The sequence below is a fragment of the Populus alba genome, chromosome 6 (assembly GCF_005239225.2).
Source record: "Populus alba chromosome 6, ASM523922v2, whole genome shotgun sequence".
Classification (NCBI taxonomy): Eukaryota; Viridiplantae; Streptophyta; class Magnoliopsida; order Malpighiales; family Salicaceae; genus Populus; species Populus alba.
Window position 1 is genome coordinate 7,289,576 of NC_133289.1, and position 20,485 is coordinate 7,310,060.

General features: G+C 32.7%; 3 protein-coding genes across 4 annotated transcripts; all 3 read right to left on the reverse strand.

Annotated features, from left to right (window-relative positions):
• Positions 1 to 309: 309 nt before the first annotated feature.
• Positions 310 to 4,289, reverse strand: LOC118053394 (probable protein S-acyltransferase 16). Of its 2 annotated transcripts, XM_035064642.2 has the most exons (8): positions 4,061 to 4,289; positions 3,818 to 3,969; positions 2,746 to 2,838; positions 2,562 to 2,663; positions 2,247 to 2,324; positions 1,977 to 2,075; positions 1,791 to 1,886; positions 310 to 897 (listed from the first exon to the last, which is right to left on the reverse strand). In XM_035064642.2, the coding sequence occupies exons 2-8, from the start codon at positions 3,962 to 3,964 to the stop codon at positions 787 to 789; spliced, it is 726 nt and encodes a 241-aa protein (XP_034920533.1). In that variant the 5' UTR covers positions 3,965 to 3,969; positions 4,061 to 4,289; the 3' UTR covers positions 310 to 786. The 2 variants fall into 2 exon arrangements, with proteins under 2 accessions (XP_034920533.1, XP_034920532.1); XM_035064641.2 differs by having other exon boundaries at positions 3,818 to 4,289.
• A 4,803-nt stretch (positions 4,290 to 9,092) lies between these two features.
• LOC118053396 (laccase-17) lies at positions 9,093 to 11,952 on the reverse strand. Its single transcript, XM_035064643.2, has 6 exons — positions 11,754 to 11,952; positions 11,469 to 11,620; positions 11,116 to 11,360; positions 10,833 to 10,961; positions 9,748 to 10,719; positions 9,093 to 9,537 (listed from the first exon to the last, which is right to left on the reverse strand). The coding sequence occupies exons 1-6, from the start codon at positions 11,862 to 11,864 to the stop codon at positions 9,407 to 9,409; spliced, it is 1,740 nt and encodes a 579-aa protein (XP_034920534.1). The 5' UTR covers positions 11,865 to 11,952; the 3' UTR covers positions 9,093 to 9,406.
• Positions 11,953 to 17,671: 5,719 nt separating this feature from the next.
• LOC118053397 (aspartic proteinase PCS1) lies at positions 17,672 to 19,954 on the reverse strand. The gene has a single exon (XM_035064644.2). The coding sequence runs from the start codon at positions 19,234 to 19,236 to the stop codon at positions 17,875 to 17,877; it is 1,362 nt and encodes a 453-aa protein (XP_034920535.1). The 5' UTR covers positions 19,237 to 19,954; the 3' UTR covers positions 17,672 to 17,874.
• Positions 19,955 to 20,485: the final 531 nt, after the last annotated feature.

Below are 20,485 nucleotides of genomic sequence, written 5' to 3' on the forward strand. Positions count from 1 at the left end.
TTAAAATTAAACTTGTTGGCATGATATATGATCCTCACGATATTAACAATAAATTTTGATATTGATTTAATACTTGATTTAACAAAATAATATTTAATTATATTGATTCAAAATAATTGAAACATTTAAGTGCTAAATTATTGATGAATCTATAAATTTAGAAAAGAACCCCCTCCTATTATTATACATATACACACAGCGCATTTGCACACTGGATTAGTCTCATATTTTTGCAAAATTCATAATAAATTGATGCAGCCATTGATCACAGATATCTGGGAAATAGGATATGCAATTCGGGTATGATAATGAAGGCCAAAACACAAAATTGCTTCATTAATTTATTGTTTGATGTTACAAATCTTACAATTCTAAGTTATAAGCGTTCATGTAGGTGAGATCAAGGATTCGAAATCCTAGTTTATACATAATGTATTAATCGTCTGTGAGCTCTACATTATCCTGAAATTCCCCAAAACAAGAACAGGACAAAAAAAAAGACAAGGAACTGCACTTTGCTATACCAAATTGCTTCCCAAACTGATTCGATCTTGATCCGGCCACTCACATCACATTGCCTTCCTCAAATATAGCAGACAGCGGCCTTTCTTAGACTCTTGGTTCTATGGTTGCGCGGTGGTAATTCAAGGGCCACGCTAAATAAAACGTCTACAAGTTGGGGCAGATAAATGGGGGCTGAACGACAGCATCTCAATATCAACAATCAGTCAATCATCCAGCCCTGCAATTGCCAATGGAGTTACACTGATACAAAATGTAACTTGATTATCTCACGGATGCACCGGTCATACTATCATAGGCTGTACGGAAGCGGAGACCTGAACCAATATGTCCTGATGTTGGGCACACCCAGCAGAAGATACTTGGACCCAAGACCTAAAGCAGCCCCCCCCAAAAAAAAAAAAAAAATTGAGTCAGTTCATGAATTGACACGCAGAATATAATTGTCCTAATCCTTACGTGTCAGCTAAATTTATACTACTTTAACAAATCATCCACCACACTCCCATGGCGGTAGCTAACCAGAATTGTCTAAACAGGCCAATTTAGCCAAGCCACAGGGCCTTGACACGGTAACATAAGTTGTGCAAACATAAACCATACCTAAGAAGCTCAAATTGGTCCAGACAGCTGCCACAGCTGGACATGGAGCAATTAAGCATAACCTGTCTCTAGAGTGGGTCACTTTTCTAGCTTTAGTGGTTCTGCAATTCGATGAGCTACTTGCAGCTGATGTGGTTGAACCAAATAGGTCTTGCAATTGATGTGGTTGAACCATTTAGCTTAAGTTGAATGGACTACAGAGGTGCTGTGGTACGCAACTCAACACAATAGAAAGTCCCAAGTTTCAAGGACGTGGAGTATGTGGAAACTAATAATTTTCCTCAAGAAACGAAACAACTTGAATTTATATCCACTTTGAATAAATGTGGAGTGCTTCAACCAAGATGAACACTAAAACATCACACCCAAATCAACTCAAATGATCACTGCTAGCTGTCTACATGATCATGACTGTGTAAACATGTTGGGATGCAGGATGCATCTACACAGAAGCAGCAACCTGAAAGCTATAAAATACATTCAAGCCTTCTCATGTTCCTCAAGAGATTAAATCAGTGTCATTTATGGAGAAACGACAATAGGGGGAAAGTATCAGCATGGAGGAGATGAAAACCAACTATGGTAAAAATTTCCTAGGATGCCTCATGTCAATCACAAATTTTGAGCCAAGAAAAAAAATAAAGAAAAGGGCACAATGTTCTCACCGTTGTCAGATTTTCATAAGCGCCCACATCATATGGGTGCTTATAGACATGCCCTCCTTTCTCTGCTAGCCACATAGCTCTCACCCCTTCATGGTACTGTCAAGATACCATAAAAACCATAAAAATTTAGGAATAAATCGGGTGTTAGAAAGGTTATGAAACAATAATTTATTAATTTCCAATAACCTCGATAGTGGTTTTGTTTTGCAAAATGAGGTACACATGCCAACCCAAAAGAACACCAAGTGCCGCACTCAACGGAACTAGCAACAGCCCAGAAATGACCTGCAATAGTAAAGAGATGCGCTGAGTTTAATGTATTATGTACTAGCAGAAAAAATGAGATTTACAGGGACAAACATACATACATATATGATTTGGAAAATAATGAAATTTACAGGGACATACATACATTCATATATGGTTAGGAAAAGAATGAAATTTAAGTGGACATACATATATGGTTCTGAAAGAGTCACCACTTTGCAGCTCATCCTTTTGAGGGTCAACAGTTAGACTACCAACAAGCAAGACCTGAAAATTTTAAATGAGGAGAATCATAAAGAAAATGAATTTGTAGACTTTCTCTGTTGTCATCCACCAACTGCAGTTCAATAGTGTAAGAACTTGAGAGGGGAAAGGTGGAATGCCATATGAAAAAAGGACAATGACAACCAAACAATTAAAAGCTAAAGTTACAGAATGATAAAGAAACAGTACAATTCTCAAGAGAACATGCTCAAATGATGTTGGACATAAACGGTTACATACCAGGGAGTAGATGCATGCTATTACAGCATACGCAATGAAGATGAAGAAGACCTTATAGTTTGCGTGGCCCACACAATTACTTATCCAAATGCAATGATGGTCCTTACAATCAACAGGTGGCACTTTAACAGATTAACAAGGGCATTTGAGATAAGTGATGAATGAAAACTTAGATCATGCATACCATTCGCAACACGCATCTTCTGCAAACACGGCAATGATGAGCACGTGGAGGCTTGAAGTGAGAACACTTCTGGCAAAATCTCAAGTCTCCTCCCTGCAAACATCTACCGAAGTGTCATATATGGGAAGCCAGGGCTCGAGCTTCTCACTAATATAAAAAATCACCTGCTTTCAAGAAATGTTGCAATTTCAGGTTTTAAGTGCATTTGTATGTTACAATGATCAGTTCACACGTCTAAATAAAGAAAACAACTAATTGAAAATATTCTTTTTGTTTCTATATGTATTTTAACATGCATTTAACCACACGGCAACAGTGACTATTAAACTTTAAGCCATCTGGCATGCAACCCAGAAGGTTGTTAGGCCGTAACCACTAGGTCACCACTCATCCATCCTCAAAATCATTTGAACAGAGAAGTATCTTATTCTTTTACAGGCATTTGAATTAGATATGTGAAGAGATCAGTCAACCACAAAGAGAATGAGGCGACAAAAACCCTAGTTAGGAAAGTCATGATGGCATTCTATTTCCAGAAAATGAAATCAGACCCTGAAACATCCATCAACTCAGATGATGTATCAAAATCAAGCATCCAGGTACAATGTAAATGACTTCAAACAAAGGAAGTCGAACTTTTGAGCTCATAAAATCAACATTGCAAATTGTAAATTTGCAGCGCAAAAAGAAAAAAAGGACAGTCGAATATTTCAACGCACAAAATTTTCAAACTCAATTAGCTTCCCAAACATCAACTTCTGGGAGCCAGACAACAAGACATAGTCAACAAGACGTGTGTGTTAACACCTGGACTCAATTAGACATATATACACTTACTTGTCCAACGTAGGAATATTGCAGCAATCAGAATCAGTTGAATAGCAACAGACAAAATTCATTTAAGCTACTAATCCGTTTGGCAATAAAGAAAGTTGTAGCATTGACGCAATGTCCACACCTTATATATATACTATTACATTTACAACTTAACTAACAGAGAAATCAATGAAATTAACAGAAACAGAACAATGGCATGGAAAATTCCAAAAGGGAAAGTCCTTTGTTACTCTACTTTGCGTTTGATCTCGTGGACTGGGTTATCAGAGTCTTCGATATCGGGCATGAAAGAGGGAGGGACCCGTCCCGGATCCGTCAAGATAGCGATGGCATAGTTAAAAACAGACATGAGAGCAAGAGCTGTGAAAACGACGGCGTTCATGATGCCTGGGGAAGACATGAGACCGAACCAACGGTCTATAAAAACAAAGATCGTGGACAAGTAAATGTAAAGTATGGCTAAAACGACGACGGTTACCGGAAGGGAGAAGCTGAGGGGTCGCTTCATCGTTTGGAGGCAAGGAAACCAAAGGCACCGGCGTTGAAACGACGGCGTCTCTGGGAAGGGAAGGGAAGGGAATGACTAAAATAGGACAGAGTTGAGGAGGTTGGTGACAGCTTGCTTCTAATTTCTAAGATGTTGCCGTTTGGTTTCTTTGCTTCTACTACTCAAATGGCCACTGCCTGTTTTGCGTTCACAAAGCCCTTTTCTTTCTTTTCCTTTTTAAACCTTATGCAAGTATGTTAACATGTTTTTTTCTTGGGTTAAAATTTTAATTTTTTTTTGTTAAAAATATTTTTTTATATATATTGTTAGATTATTTCTATACTATTATAAAAAAAGATTATTTTTATAAATAAAAAATATTTTGAAAAAAAATACTATATCCATACTCTCAAACATCTCCTTAATTATAACTTAAACCATAAGATTTATTTAAATTAATTAATTAATCTGTATAATGTCATATTTACCAGTCTCTTGATTTGTATGGATCACCTTCTGTTTAGATTTTACTACATCAATGGTCTGCGTTGTGCTATAAGTTTAATTATTATTTTTTAACGTGAAAAAAATTGTTCAAGTATTACTTTTTAAATATAAAAAATCTAATCATAAACTTAAAATATAATACATATGAATAATATTTATTTTAAAATTTTAATATGGCAACATATTAAATACTATATTTTTTAAAAAATATTAAAACCGTGACATATTGAATTGACTCAGGTTGACTATTAAATCTACAATATGGAATCATGAAATCATTATATAATACTATAGAAATCAAATAAAAATAAGTTTTGAAGACTAACTACTAATTAACTCAATAATGAAAGACAAATTTAAAAGAAATTTTTTATAAAAAAATAAAAAAAAACTACCTGAGTCAACCTATGCCAAACCCGCAACCTGGATTATGAGTTCAGGATAATTTTATAGAAAACAAGTCAAAAACATTTTATGAAACTTAATTTCTAATCAGCTCAATATTAAATAATAAAAATAGAAAAAATAATTTTATTAAAAAAAAGATAAAAAAAAATAAAATTATTCAACTTGAACTAATCTGTTAAACTTTCGACATAAGTCATAAGACTAGAATAACTTCATAAAAAACAAATAAAAAAACTATGAAGCTTCATTTTTAATATATCCAATATTGATGGTTAAAATTGAGAAAAAAATTCACGACACCAGGATAACTTCACAAAAAAAAAATTAAAAACAAAATAAAAAACTCAATTTTCAAATAACTTAATATTGAAAAAAAAAACTAAATAAAAAAGAAAGAGAAGATTGTGATGAAATGAGAAAATAATATATTCATTTAAAAATGACAAACAAAAAGAGTAAATATAAGTCAACCTACCAAACTCGCAACCCAAATCATGATATTGAGATAATCCCATAAAAAAATAAATAAAAAATAATTTTCAAAACCCAATTTCTAACCACCACAATATTGAAGGATGAATTAAAACAAATCAATTAGAAAAAAAAAAAAAAAAAAAAACTCAAGTCAAACTCATCTACCAGGTTATAAAATCAAATAAATTTATAGAAACCAAATCTAAAAACAAAATGAAATCCCACTTGCAACAAATTTAATATTGAAGATTAAAATCGAGAAAAAAATTCAAGGAAACCAATATATAACCTAATAGAAAAAAAAATTAAAAAAAAAATACAAAGCACAATTCTTATAATAATCTAATATTAAGTCATAAAAATTAAAAAAAAACTAAATAAAAAAATATTAGTTTGTTAAAGGGTTAAACTAAAAAAAATTAAAAATATTATTTCATTATAAATGTAGCTGCAGTGATTTAGTCATTACCTTTCATGTTTTGTTAATTAATTAATTTCCTTCAAAAACAAATCCTTCTTAATTAATTAAATTTCCTCATCATACTCCTTCTCTTTTATTTATTTTATTTTAAAAAAATAAAAGATAATTTAAATTAAAAAAGAATATGAATTGAGAGAGGGGCTGAGCTATAAAAGAATTAATTAATTTTGTTAAAAATAGATGTTAATTTATAAATTAATCGTAAGGAAAAGGATAGAAATTACTTTGGTGAATTTGATTTTGAATCCCTTATCTAACGTAAGAAAACTCCATTCTAATCAAAATCTTATTAGTTAGAAACTAAAGTAATACTGTTTGAACAACTATTTGATATCTTAAACATTTACAAAAGAAACCAATTTAAATGGTAATTTTTAAGTATACGAGGAAGATAATATAGCAGTATGGAAAATCAAATATTGGATTATTAAGGAAATAAATCATAAAAAGAATAATTCAATTTCAATATATTAAAAAATATATATGAACAGTTTTTTTTTTTTTTTTTTTTTTTTAATGGCATCTGTTACGCTCTCTTTCGACCTGACAATGGAGTTTCTACAAGTATCATCTTTTTTCTTTTTCTTTTTTTTTTCTTTTTTTTTTTTTTCAAATTTATTGCCCCCTCAATTTTAGTAGATTGAAACACCTCATCTTGAGTGCGGAGAGTGGTGGTTGTGTGAAGAAATCAAAGATGACTGTGATAATGATCCCGTACGTGTGATTTTGGATTTCGAGTTTTTTAAGTAATTGTGAGAGATTTTAAATAGAAAAAAAAATAACAAAATCAAAAACTTATTTAAAAAAACTTTCAAAACTCATGTCTCATCTGTTACTTCTTAAAAAAAATTATGGTAAAGATAATTTTATTAATTTAAAAAAAAAACTGTTTTGAATTTTGAATTTTAAAATAAATAAAATAATATTATCTTAAATTTAAATAAATATTATTTTTATCACAACTTCATATTAAAAAATAATATTTAATTATTTTAAAAATATTGTATTTTTTCATAGTATTTAATTTAATTTAATTTAATTTTTCAAAATACTAATTTATTTTCTTGATTTATTTTATTTTTTCTCAATCCGTATTCTTCAATTTTTTTTTAATAATGACTCGTGTGGGATAAGAAAGTAGTCTCATCATCACTTTTATAAAAAATAGATTTCATAAATTTAAACTAAATAGATAAAAGTGAAGGTGGAGTATCGAATTAAATAAAAATAAAATTTAAAGTACTAAATATGAGGATTTTTCTTTATGCCATTTTTCAATTTCAGCACACTTTTTTACCATATAACACAAAATAACAACCATGTTATATTTGTTTTAATGTATGTTTTGAAAATCTATGTTACGTACTAAATTTGTTTGAAGTTTCATGTTTTGGATAAAAAGAACCTTAAAATTAAAGATAAAAACTTGTGGAAATTTTGATTTCCTCTTTTCTGTTTCAATATTTCGTGTACAAGGTAGAAATAGACATATATTATTGGGTTTTTTGAGAGACATATATAGATAGTGAAAATAATAAATTTAATTTTTTTTTGGGAGTCTTAAGGATCTTATTAAAACAAATCTAAAATTGTTTAGAATTTATACGGAAATTACTTAAAAATTAGAATGTTCTTTTTAGCTTTAAATAATTATTTTAAAGTTAGGTTGTCGCAAACTACATATTTTCCAAGTGTTTGATCTTTAATAGTAATACATATAAACTATTAGTGATAAATCTTCCAAACTCTTTTAAGAGAGATAAATTGTTTTACTTTCGAGTTCTAACTCTTTTTTTTTTTTTTTTTGTATTTCTGGTGTTTCTTTAACTAACATAATTTTTTTTTGTGCATAGAAAATAATAAGACATAACATTTATTTATAGAGAAATCTGAAAACCCTTTAAATGATAAAATATCAATTTTTTCTTAAATAATATGACATGTATTATTTCAGGATAATTTTAAAAATTTATTCAATCAAGTCTAGTCCTTAATTTCTAAAACTTATTTACAATCAAGTCACACTTAATTGATCATTCTATTTTAATTGCTAATTAATTGTTCTTATCTATGTGATCCATTAGGTTCCACAATAAATTGAACTCAAATATAAATTATAATCCTGAATAAAATAGAATAAATAAATTAAATGATTAAATTTATTATCAATTCAATAATTAATTGATTTATATTTGAAGATCAAGTACAATATTTAGGAACTTGTCATGATCCCTTAAATAATAAAATAATCATAAGTGGTTTGTATTAATATTTCGGTGACTAATTTTTTAATATAATTAATATCCCTTCATCGATAATGTTCTAATTTAGATATTATAACATGAAACATGTATATTTTATTGAGTCATTTTTGTTCTCAACACTATAATTAACATTCTTTGAATGATATTTGAAATTCTTTTCAAATCTCATTCCATCTTAGCTAAATATTTCACAATCAATATTATTTGAGAACATATTGAATATATATTTTTTAATTTGCATAGGGTAAGAAACCCTCTATTTATTACTCAAATACTTTCATATAGTTTGTGTTATATTCAATATTTGCTCACATATCACTCTTGATCAGGACAATGTGTAGTCAAAATTAAAGTATAACATTCTTTATATAAAAGATAACTTAGTAATCTTAAGTTTAATAATCACTTATACAATTATCACACGAGTCTTTCCATAAACATGTTGGTGATCTATCTGTATGTAATTCTCATATGGGTTAGTTTAGCATATATTTTATCTGACAATCACCTACATATTAATTAAAAAAAGAATATGTATTAATTTCAAAAACTTTAATTAATATCAAGTCTTAATAGAATACTGATCATAAACATTTAGAAAATAATATTTTAAAACAATATAATTTTTATTTATAATAACTTTATTTTTTTTTATAAAATATTTTTATCTTATGGAGTTTATATTTATTCAAGATTTATTAATTAATATAAATAAATATTTATTAATAATAAATATATTATAATTAGATCATCCGCTAAACCACGTCTTCATTGCCACATATTTCATGCAAAGACGTTGGTCAGAGTATAAGAAAGAAAATGAGCTGACATCGCATTGTCTGCTAAGGTTGTACAACGTAAAGCAACGAGTTAGCAATGAAATTTCCAATAAAAGAAATTATAATTTTTTCATTCAACAACGATAGCCCGTCTTACAATCCTAGCTAGCTACTAAAAACAAAGTCCAAATCCCACCCACCGATCTCTTTTTATGGGTTGTTACAGATTGGAATTCAAAGAAATTATCATGAGCTAAGAGTACTATTCCACCCTTAAGGCCAGCTGAAGGAACACTAAACAAGGAAGGAAAAAAAAAAAAGATTAAAAGAATGGGTAGACAGCTTACTAAAATCGAAAGAAAAGGGAAAAAAAAAGTACTCGGGACAAACGGTGGCAAAAAGAAAGAGAAAAGAAAAAAGAACTTTAACACTTGGGGAGATCAGAAGGTGGAGGTGGCAGCTTTTGGCCCGGCCGTTTTCCGTCATTGACCACCCAAGCCATCTTCAGGCCCCAGCTGGTGTGAACTTCCAAATGGCAGTGCATGAACCAAACTCCTGCTCATCCAAAAATCAACAAGTGAGACATGTATTTTTTTTAAATTATTTGAGTATTGAGATATGGACGCTACTTTGCATATAACTTAGAATTTGTAAATACTCATATTCTATATTATAATCCTTTCAGATTTGAAACTTTTGTGCTATATATATATTATGATTTGCATTAGGTGTAGTATATATCTTATAATAAATTATAAAGCCCACCTGGATTATCAGCAAGGAACCGTATGGCGACCCACCCGCCAGATGGCACACCAACAGTGTTCCTCTCGGCAGGGTCAACAAGGTTGAACTTGACAGGGTCCTTCTTGGTGTCAAAGTTGCCAAAACCCTGACCAACCACAAAGAAGTTGAAGCCATGGAGGTGAAGAGGGTGACTCTCTGCACCAATAATGCTGGTGTCCTGCATCACCAACTCCACGCTAGCATTGAAAGGAAGCACCGCCACCTTGGTTCCTTTGGCAGTCATGATATTGCTAGGTGGTGTCCCTGTATAGTTGAATTTGAAAGGTGGGTTGGTAGGGAAATCAGTTGTGTACACACCCTTTGATCGGTTAAGGAAATGAGACTGCAGGAGCGCTATATTTGGCTGCACAAATGACACATTGTTGACAGAAGCTGCTAACATGGTGTTATTAGGTCCTTGGCAGGTCTTGTTTTGTGAGCAAGGGAGTAATCCTAGACCTATTGTGAAAAAGAAGCGTCTGTCAACTTTCTTTGGGACCTTCGCTGGGAATCTTGCATTGGCCAAGCTACGGATTTTCGTGACAAACTTTGTGGCAAATGTTGTGTCATTAAACACTGGAAGTGACGGTTTAAGAAGAGGGAGTTTCTTGTTCTTGCTTTTGGAGTTTGTTGCAGAAGGGTGCTGGTCATATTCGAGTATTCCGGCGGTGGTTGTATTGTCAAAGGAGCCTGGGCCGGTGGCGTATGGCCTAGCGGCCATAAGAAAGGTGGAATTAGGGGCCTTAGCTTTGGCCATGAGTAGAACATTGGTGGTTTGTCCCGGGGTGATGAGTACAATGTGGGTTTTAAAGGGTTTCACGTAAACTGCGTCAGCTTCAACCACAGTGAGGCTGTGGTTTGCAATGCTGAAGAAGAGCTCGTCGTTAAGTGCAGCGTTGATTAAACGAAGGAGATAGGTTCTTCCTGGCTTCACCTTGAGCTTGAATGTATCTGCATGAAGTAAATTGGTTTGATTTTTAGCTAATCCCGAGAGTATTTACTGCACTAATTTATGGCGTCCATACTCTTGCAATCCTGCTACTATTATGGGTACAAATTAGTACCTTTGGCTGAACAGTTATACAAAAGTCCAGGATGACCATTAATGGTGTAGGCATCAGAAATATTTGGTGCTCCTCCTGTTTGCGAGGCTTGGCTGATAATTTTCTCCGTGTCTGCTTTCCACCATTCTCCTGTAATTTCAGTTAATTTACCAAGTATTAGAAATAAATTAATTAATACAATATGTGGCTAATATATATATATATATATATATATATATATATATATATATATGGCCGTACGTCTTTATTTAGTAGTGCTCATAAACATGCAGTCATGAATTACCAAAAATGATAGGGACTTCTTTGTGAGGTTGCGGAAAAGGGTAAGAAACGCCTTTCTTAGGGAGGATGACAATGGGCCCATAAAGTGTAGCTCTTAACCATGAAATGTGAGCATGCCAGAACAATGTCCCTCTCTGTCCAGTAACTGTGAAATTGTATACATAGCTCTGCCCCGTTTGAATTGGGCACTGTGTTACGTAGGCAGGTCCATCTGCCCATCCGCTCCTTAGTTGCCTGATTCCATGCCTGCTCTCCAAATTCATGTACACAACATCGATCATCAGATATTTCAATCAAAGAAAATCAAGATATCTAAAGCTAACAGTGATGGGAGGCTTGGTTAGGCTTCCCTACCAATGGAGTGTGACATTGTACTGGACATGGTTAACGACCTTGATCAAGAGCCGGTCCCCTTCCCTTGCTATGATTCGAGGCCCAGGGATCTGGCCATTGACAGTAACGATGCTCTTTGTCCGGCACAACCTCGTCACATTTTGCATCTTGATCTATACAAAGAAAGAAAGAAAGAAACACAACGTGGATGTTGAGTCTAACATCAATTGAAAGGCAGATATATAATTAAGATGCTAATATTATTAACAAGTAAATGGTAAAAGCAATCGAGTACGCAATACATACGTCAAACTTGTAATGTCTAGTGATGCCTGCATGCTTTGCAACTACCAGCTCTGAGAAAACCCAAAGAGCACACAACGCAGTGACTAAAATCCTCAAAAAGGCAGAACCCATTGCGTTCCCTAGCTAGTTGGCGAGATTCTTGATTTTAATGGAGGTATAGGAGAGCTAGGAAGGGAGAAAAACTGGTGTGAGAAAGCTGATGATTCGATGCAGAGAAAGAGCTGGTTCTGATGCTTATATAGTCAGTGAAGAAAAAGGTAGGTTTGTTAATTAGGTGGCTAGCTGAGATCAAGCTTTTCTTGCAGGAAGCCATTGCCTTCAGCTGCAAATTGCAGTTCTGGTCCGACTGGCAGCTGGTGAGGCTTAACTTTAGAGTGATATTTAAGCGAGATAGTTAAGTGCTAGTAATATTCTTTAACGGTTTTTTCTTAGTAGAAAATCCCTGAACAGCCACTTGGGACATGCTAATGACTGCGACTAATGCATAAACCGGTAAGATTTGGTCCGACGTGATGGGTTAACTTAAGGTGGTGCGTCAAAAACATATAGACACATTTCTCATTTCCCCCCCGTCAATTCTTAATCTTAATTGTGATTACTACATTAACTTGAAGTAATTAATTATTACATTTATAATGATAATGATCCCAAGCTCATTCAACTGTTGAATCGAAGAAAAATATAACAATTTTATAAGAAAAAAAAGTGGAATAACTTGTGGATTTATAAATTTATGATTTTTTTTTTTAACTAAATAGTTAGATATCTTATAAAATCTAACACTGCTATATTAGACATTTAAATACACAATTAAGAAATTATATATTTACAAACGCTTGTCGTAAAAGACACTACTATTAATTATCATAGTCAAAAGATATTTAGAGTGTCTAATGAAATGGTTTAATTTCACTCAAATGTAGTTTATTTAAATAAAAATGATTTTTTATTATTGTTTTTTGTAGTAAAAATTAACTATAACTATTATATAGTGTGTAAGAATATTAAAAGACACTATAAATATCTATTGATTTAAATCATTCATAATCCAGACACTAAATTCCGTTCATGAAATGTATATAGTTGATAAGTTTAATTTTTAATAATTTGAGGTGTTGGTTCTACCGGTAAACATGTTCTTTTTGTCCTTTCAATATATACAAGATATAAGCATATTAATTACTCACATGGAATCATTATTATTAATTAATATAGTTACTATAAAAAGAGCCATCCTTGGTTCCTAGCAATGAAAGACAGATTACTTCTCTAGGGAGTTCTTTTCGTGCTCAATGCACCGACAGGGTACAATTGTCATTCGAAAGGGCCTTTTCTTTTTTAATAGAATTCCAATATATAATATATATATATATATATATATATGTGTGTGTGCTATCCGTGCATCGTTGCTTAATTGGTGAAGGTAGCCTCAACCTCCTATCGTTGATGCTTGCTAATCAAGGGAAGAAAGAGGAAGGAGGAAGGTGCTTTACCATCTTGTTGGCTGTCGGTGGTAGATACATTGCTCTCCCATTCTTAACAGCTTTTGATGTTACTCTTGCTGGATGCGATTCTTCCACACATCCTAGAAAGTGGATCTTCAAGACCCACAGCTAGCTTGTTGTTGCCTGCAGGCTTCACATCACATATATTTCAACACAGCTCATTTCATGTTTGATTATATCTTTCTCTAATTACTTATTGTAAAAAAGGAAGAGGACATTAATTATAAGTGGAGTTGCAATTTATTAGCATTCAATCCTCTTTTAATTCCCCACCATCGAAGACCCTAATCAATCATATATTTTAAGTTTTTATTTTATTTTCAAAAGCCAAAGAAAAACCTTAGGAAAAAAATTAAGTTTTATATATTTTTAAATAAAAATTGTACCAAGTCATATATTTAATAAAATCAAATATTTATACATGCGTTCTTGTTTAATTTTAGATGCTCAAAATTATGTTAATATTTTTCTAGTGACTCTACTGGGGGTATCTCTATCTCTCATCTCTTCTCTTCAAGAAAGAGTCAACAACTTAGAGTGTGTTTGGTATTACGGTAACCGTTGTAGTTTAAAAAAAAATTATTTTATAAAAAGTACTTTTAGTTGAGGTTGGTTTGAAAAAATAGGTGTTTGGTTAAAACGGTGATTGAATTGAGGTTGAAGAAAAAGTAGTTTAATGTGTTCGGTTAAGAATGCTTTTAAAATTGATTTTATAAAATAATTTTAAAAAATATATATTAATATTGATGATTTTTAATTTAAATATTGTGGATATAACTATTGCTATTACATCATGAAATAAAACATACTTTATATAAAATATTTTTTATTATTCCATGAAACTATCTACAATTCCATTACGTATGAAGTACATCCGAACAAAAACTACAGTTTCTATAATTTTTTTAGCATGTAATAAAATTAGATAAAATATTATCAGGTATAAAATTCACTCTAAACTAGTTTTTTTTTTTTAAAAAAAGAGTTCACGTAGTGCAAGTGAATTGCACACTGTTCACTATTTTTTAAGTGAACAGTGCAATTCTCTTGCACTATTCATATATGTACACTGTTCAATATGTTAATTGCATGGTTCATTGAACAGTGCAATTAACATGAACAGTGCAAGAAAAGCAAGGAATCCTTGCTTTTCTTTAACTACGTTTCCAACACAAAAAACAAGTGGGACCCATGAACAATATATTACTTTTTTTCATTATCAAACGGCTGCAAACTGTGTTGTAATTAAAATGCAGCCGTATCCGTGTAAACAAACAGGCTCCTATTAATGGCAACTAAAAAAAACATGATAACTATTGTCATTTTCAAAAGCAACAAGGTTGCTGATTTAAGTCGCCAATATACTATTAAATATTTTTTAACCCTGTCATCAAAAACAAAATCCATCATTAAGTTGTATGTGCAAACTAAGACAATTCTTAAGCTGATGTCGAATGCAAAAAAAGAAAGAAATCTTGTTACTCTAAAACTGAAACTATAAGTAACTCCACCACAAGAGTCAAATGGAACATATAGACTTTTCTTCAGCACTCAAGGTAGCTACATTGGCAATTCACCTATAAAGACTTCTCTATATCAATCACCAAATAAGGCTTAGGGTTATGGCATCATATTAATGATGATGACCAAGACTATATCTTTAGAGGATCAAGTGGATAACTTGAAAAAACTCATCGAGGGGCTTTCGACTCCATTCATAGCAAAAGACCACAAGATAAGAAAGTTGATAAATAAACTCAAAATGAGAGCCAAACTTCATCTACCAAAGCTGTCATTAAATTATTAAAACTTTAGATGTCATTGAGGATTTTACAATCAATGCTACAAGGAATATTTGTAGTAGTATCGATGGCATCTTCACCACGAATCAACTGAAAGAACTTATCAATAAAGATATCATGAACCAAGTAGAAAGTTTAGTTTAACCTTCATATTTTTATACGAAGCAATACACCTAAAAGATCAACCTGTCAAAGATGCCTCTAAGCTATCAACCACTAAAGTTTCAGTAATTCAATGATAAAGGGGAATCTAAGGAAACATATGGCTCACTTTGTGAAGACTTGCAACAATACTGGAACTGATGGTGATCTCATGGTAAAATAGTTTGTCTAATCCTTTAAAGGTAATGCATTTGACTGGTACACTAACTTGAAGTCTATCTCAACTGATAGTTAGGAGCAATTACAATGCGAGTTTCTTAACTGTTTCTATAACACTCATCACGTGGTTTGCATGATTGAACTCACCAAGCACGTCAATGGACAAAGGAGCCTGTCATCAACAACAATAATCGATGAAGAAACTTTAGCCTTAAGTATAAGGATCGACTTACCAAAAATTTTATGCTATATATGTGTGTTTAAGGGATGCATTGGAGACTATGCTAAATTTCATAAGGCATTAAACCAAAGTCTTTTAAAGAATTAGCTATTCAAGTACACAATATGTAACTCAACATTGTTGTAATTGAAAACTCATCATTACGCCTAAGAGAACTAAACCTAAAGATCGTAGATTTAAAAAGAGAGCTTTAAAAGTTGAGGGAAAATAGTATTTAGTAATTAACTCTATTGTCATAAAGGTACCAACTAGAGTTAAAATGAATGATTAGGCAACACCGACCACTTTTTTAAAAGGTGAAAGAAAGAAGTCATCCCTGAAAGAGTGATAAGAATTGAATATGTTCTTCGACTCAAACATATCTAGAATGCTAAATAATTTGCTCAAAGCAAATCTCATTGAGTTACCAGAGTTGAAACGTCCTAAAAAAGCAAACCAAGTGGACAATTTAAATTATTACAAATATCATTGTTTGATTAGCCATCCTGTAGAAAAGTATTTTATGCTAAAATATAAGATTATAAGTCTAAATGAGAATGTAAATATCGTTCTCGATGCTGAAATAATAGCTTTAAATATCATCACCATGGTGAATTTAAGTTTTCACTAATCACTTCCAGCAATACATTTTGGTTCTTTTAAACCTATAAAACTTGGCATTCTTTTTCCTACTTCATGTGTCCTTAAGTCAAGTTTCAAGTACAACTCTTGTACCTTAAATTAGCAACTTGAAGCTTGATTCATCTTATAATTGTGACAACAAATAAGGGATTTTAATCACTTATAAAATAGGAAGTTAAAAACACATATGCATGATAAAGTTAACAATAACAAAAATTCTTGATTGTGAAGAAGGAAATTGATGAGTCAATGCATTAAAAAATACAATAACAGTTCAAATGAGAATTTCTCATCTTGAAGCTTAAAAAAGCTCGTTATATTGAATAATGACGAAAAAATATCTCCCTACTAAAATTAAGCATAAATTAAACATAGTTTTAATTTTTGGAAACTAAAATTAAACATAATTATAATTGCTAAAGAAACTAAAAGAAGGCAGTGATTTTACTGTATTACTAATGTTCAACTTAGCTTTTAAATAAAAGAAAAATACTTTTAAAAAATTAAGTTAAATGTTTTTTTAATTAGAAAATATTTTTTATTAATCAATTCTTTTAATAGTAGATAAATATGAAAAAAATTGAAGAGTAATTTCTAGAAAATGAAACTTAGAATCCAAGATACATGCATCAAAAGTACTTCCACTTTTTATTTCGTAACACTAAATAAGGATATAAAAAGATTTTAAAGAAAAAACAATATTGGTTGAACATGGAATGTGCCTGAGCATTTGATTGTACACAACTCCAGCTTTTCACAACTGGCTGTGTAGAAGATGGCAAAAAATCACTCCTCTCTGTCCCCGGTACATATAAGAGGGCTGCTATTTATATGAATATGTAATTTAAGAAAATCTCTTATTATAGACAAACTTCAAATATTTGATCGACGAAGAAGAAGAAAAGGGAATTTAATACATACATACATATATATATATATATATATATGCTCCCATCTCTCCTTCCTAGGACCTTGACCTCATATAGAAATAATAATAAAAAAAACCGTTCTAATCAATATATATATTTTTTATTAATATGGATATACGGTCAGCTTGCGTATACTTTGAGTAATCTCACAATCCTTGAAATTAATGACTATATAAATCTTTAATGGTCATGAGATTTGTGGAACTTGAATTTGTAACCTTTAGAAAATAAATTTAAAACCTGACTAGTTAAACCATACTTCTCATGATTCCATTTGGATCAATTATTGTCATATAAGGAAGTGACTTGCTATCCCTTGATTATAAGATTCAAACATAAAGGATGTAGTTTAATTGATTAAGTTCTATTTTTTTTTTTTTTTGTTCTTTAAAAATTATCAATTCAAATCTTATAAATTTTAAAAAATATTAAAAACTTGTATAATTATTAATTTTAAAATTTATAAATTTAATTAAAATACATACAACTATCTCATTCATCCATATTAATTAAAAAAAATTCCGAGCATGGACCACAAAATGGACAGTTGCTCCTTCACAGAAAACTAATGCCTCCCTACCAAGATCCAACATTTAGAATAGAATCTTCACACACGTACTCCTAATGATCTTTAAAAGAAATAAAAAAAATAAAAAAAAAAGAAGAAGAAATCTCTCATGGGGGAAATGAATTATGCGGACCCTACAGGGCCAAGCCAAATCTCTGGCCAGCCAAATCACACCGTACCTGAGCCAATCCAATCCTTGATTTCTCAAGATCAAATTCCATCCACACGTTTTGTTGGTGATGATGACCAATCACATATGCCTCCACACCCAACAAATCAGAGTTCCCAAATGACAAGCAATGCACCGAGTCATTTCCCCTCAATTCACCCGGAACCCGATATAATACCCTATCACCCGATACTGTCATTTCGGCTCCCCGAAACACTAAAGTTACCGTTGGCAACAGTGGTAAAACACGTTGACTTAGCGGGACCAGGTAGCATAAATCCATAGCCCCTTGAAATACAAAATCTGGATCCTCTAAAACCCTTAAAACACCGCTGGTTTGGTTCAGAAACGCGGTTCTCAAAGCATTGTAAGCAGGTCCGAGTAAGAACGTGAACTGGGTTCCCGAGTCAACCATGGTTTGACCTGCACCTGTATGATCCGGTTCGAAAGTTGATTTCGGTATAGGAAGCAACTTATCTAAAACTTTAATGCCTTCAAGCTGTACCGTGTAGGCAACCCGATCAAAGTAAGGCAATGGTGTTGATATTTGGATTAAGGGGGTGTAGTTTAATGGCACCGACCACGTCAAATTGGACTCGCCGAGAAGTAAAAGTCCCGAAAAATCGGTTCCTGAAATGCAATAAGAGAATTTCGGGAAACCCAATTGGGAAACAAAAGAGAGCGACCCACGGTTCATGCCCATTAAACCGGTACTCTTAGAATCCTCATCAGAGTTAGAACTGAAAACCGAATCCATGCACCCGAAGACCAAACCGGAAATATCGGAGCTCCCAACGTGGAAAACATCGGACGCGAGATTTCCATCGGAGGAAGAAGCGTCAGCATAAGAAAGGGTGGCGTGGCAGAGATTATTGGAGTCACATGAAGCTGGTATAGGGAAGTCCTGGGTCCGGTTGGTGCAGGTGGGTGAAGAACAAGGGATGGTTTGGTAAGATGTGGATCGGGTCGGGTCGAATGTAGTTGGGTAGGATAGTGTTTTGTTGCAGTGCAGCCAGGAGAGTTCACTTCCGGTGTCTATAACCATGGAGACATTTTGTGGTGGAGTGCCAACTGTGAGAGAGACGGTAAGACTCACATTGTGGTGGAAAGGAAGCTTGTTTGGTGATCTGGGTACTGACCCGGAAGGGATAACTTGGGTTTTGAGTGGCAGGATCAGCATTTTTGGTGAAGAAGACAAGCAGTGTTGAGATTCCACAATCAAGAGAAGTGTTAAGACAGTGTGAGAGAGAAGAAAAAGGGATTTGAGATTTGGGTTTGTGTAAGAAGTGCAGGGAATGAAAATGCTTTCCATGATGGAATGAAACATTACAAGTTAGGTTAAGTGAGAGTTAAAGATCTTTGTTAGAAATGAGAGACGAGACTGAGCAGAGAAGCGTTTCTGTGGACAGAGATCTAGTACTAGACACTGCTGGTGAAGAAAATCTGCAACCGCGCGTGCTTGGATTACCCAACTCTGACTTAAGAAACTTCTCTTTCTATTTTGGATTTTTTTATTTTTTGGGAGGTTGATGTCTGTAGAGACAAGCTGAGAGGGTGGAGCAATGCTATGGTTTCTTGCAAATCCAGTAAATTAGCTTAGCTTATATCAATTTGTTTCAAGCAGAAGCAAATGCATGTGCTTTCAGAGCAATCTATTATTATTGATTGATTGAAGGCTGAAGACATCCCTTTTTGTGAGAAATGAAAGGGACCCGGTCCACCTGTGGATTTCTTTGTCGTTCTGAGAGAATTACAGCTTCAAGTCCACTTGACTCCTACACAATTAGGTCTTTCTTTCACTGATGAAGGTGAACTTAACCAGTAATTGGGCTGCATGGTGAAACCAAGCCCAGTTAATGGAAACGGCGACGTTCCCTTCTTGCCCTAAGCTTTTTCTTTTTTCCTCTTCAAAAGACTTGCTGCATGGTGAGTTGGTAAATGCTCTTTTCTTCCAATCACAACTTCTCTCGCACTTCACGTTATTCATGACTGCCGGCCACTGGACCGCAGCATTCATTGATTATTTCTTCAAATCTTTTCTCTCTTCATCCCATTCATCTCACGGTTTTACCATCTCCCCCTTCATTCTTTATATTTATATTTTTAAAAACAAATACATTAAATAATGGTTTCTGTTCTGTGGTGAATTAAATACTCTAGTAGCACTTTTTAGTTTTTCAAGACCAGTTGATATCGACACTGTACCGGCCACCGTATATTATGAATAAAGAGTTGTTTTTTCTCCACCTCACCATCCTGAATAATTATTGAGAAAAGATAAAACAATGGCACCCTCGTGCTCAAAGCATGGCTCCAATCACTTCTGTAGATAACAACAACAACAACAACAACGTACGTTGCTCCCAGATTCGCCAAAATAATGGAATCTCTGTTTGAGGGGAGGGCATGGTTTAGATGTTAGGTGTTCAAGGGCATGGAAAAAATAATTATCTTCCATGATTTTTATTTCTTTTTAAATCAGTATGAAATATAATTATTGTTGTAAATAATAACTATTAATTTATCTTTCTTAAGATAATAAAGGTTTGATAATTGATAATTAATCATTCTAAGAT

Excerpts from the sequence above, each read along its gene's own strand:
- LOC118053394 (XM_035064641.2), bottom strand. The coding sequence starts at position 4,090 with ATGAAGCGACCCCTCAGCTTCTCCCTTCCGGTAACCGTCGTCGTTTTA. Across the intron at positions 2,839-3,817 it reads TCCACGAGATCAAACGCAAA|GGAGGAGACTTGAGATTTTG; the intron begins GTAGAGTAACAA and ends AGATGTTTGCAG. Across the intron at positions 1,887-1,976 it reads AAAACAAAACCACTATCGAG|TACCATGAAGGGGTGAGAGC; the intron begins GTTATTGGAAAT and ends GTATCTTGACAG.
- LOC118053396 (XM_035064643.2), bottom strand. The coding sequence starts at position 11,864 with ATGGGTTCTGCCTTTTTGAGGATTTTAGTCACTGCGTTGTGTGCTCTT. Across the intron at positions 10,962-11,115 it reads AGAAGTCCCTATCATTTTTG|GAGAATGGTGGAAAGCAGAC; the intron begins GTAATTCATGAC and ends CTGAAATTACAG. Across the intron at positions 10,720-10,832 it reads GTATAACTGTTCAGCCAAAG|ATACATTCAAGCTCAAGGTG; the intron begins GTACTAATTTGT and ends TACTTCATGCAG.
- LOC118053397 (XM_035064644.2), bottom strand. The coding sequence starts at position 19,236 with ATGTTTCATTCCATCATGGAAAGCATTTTCATTCCCTGCACTTCTTAC.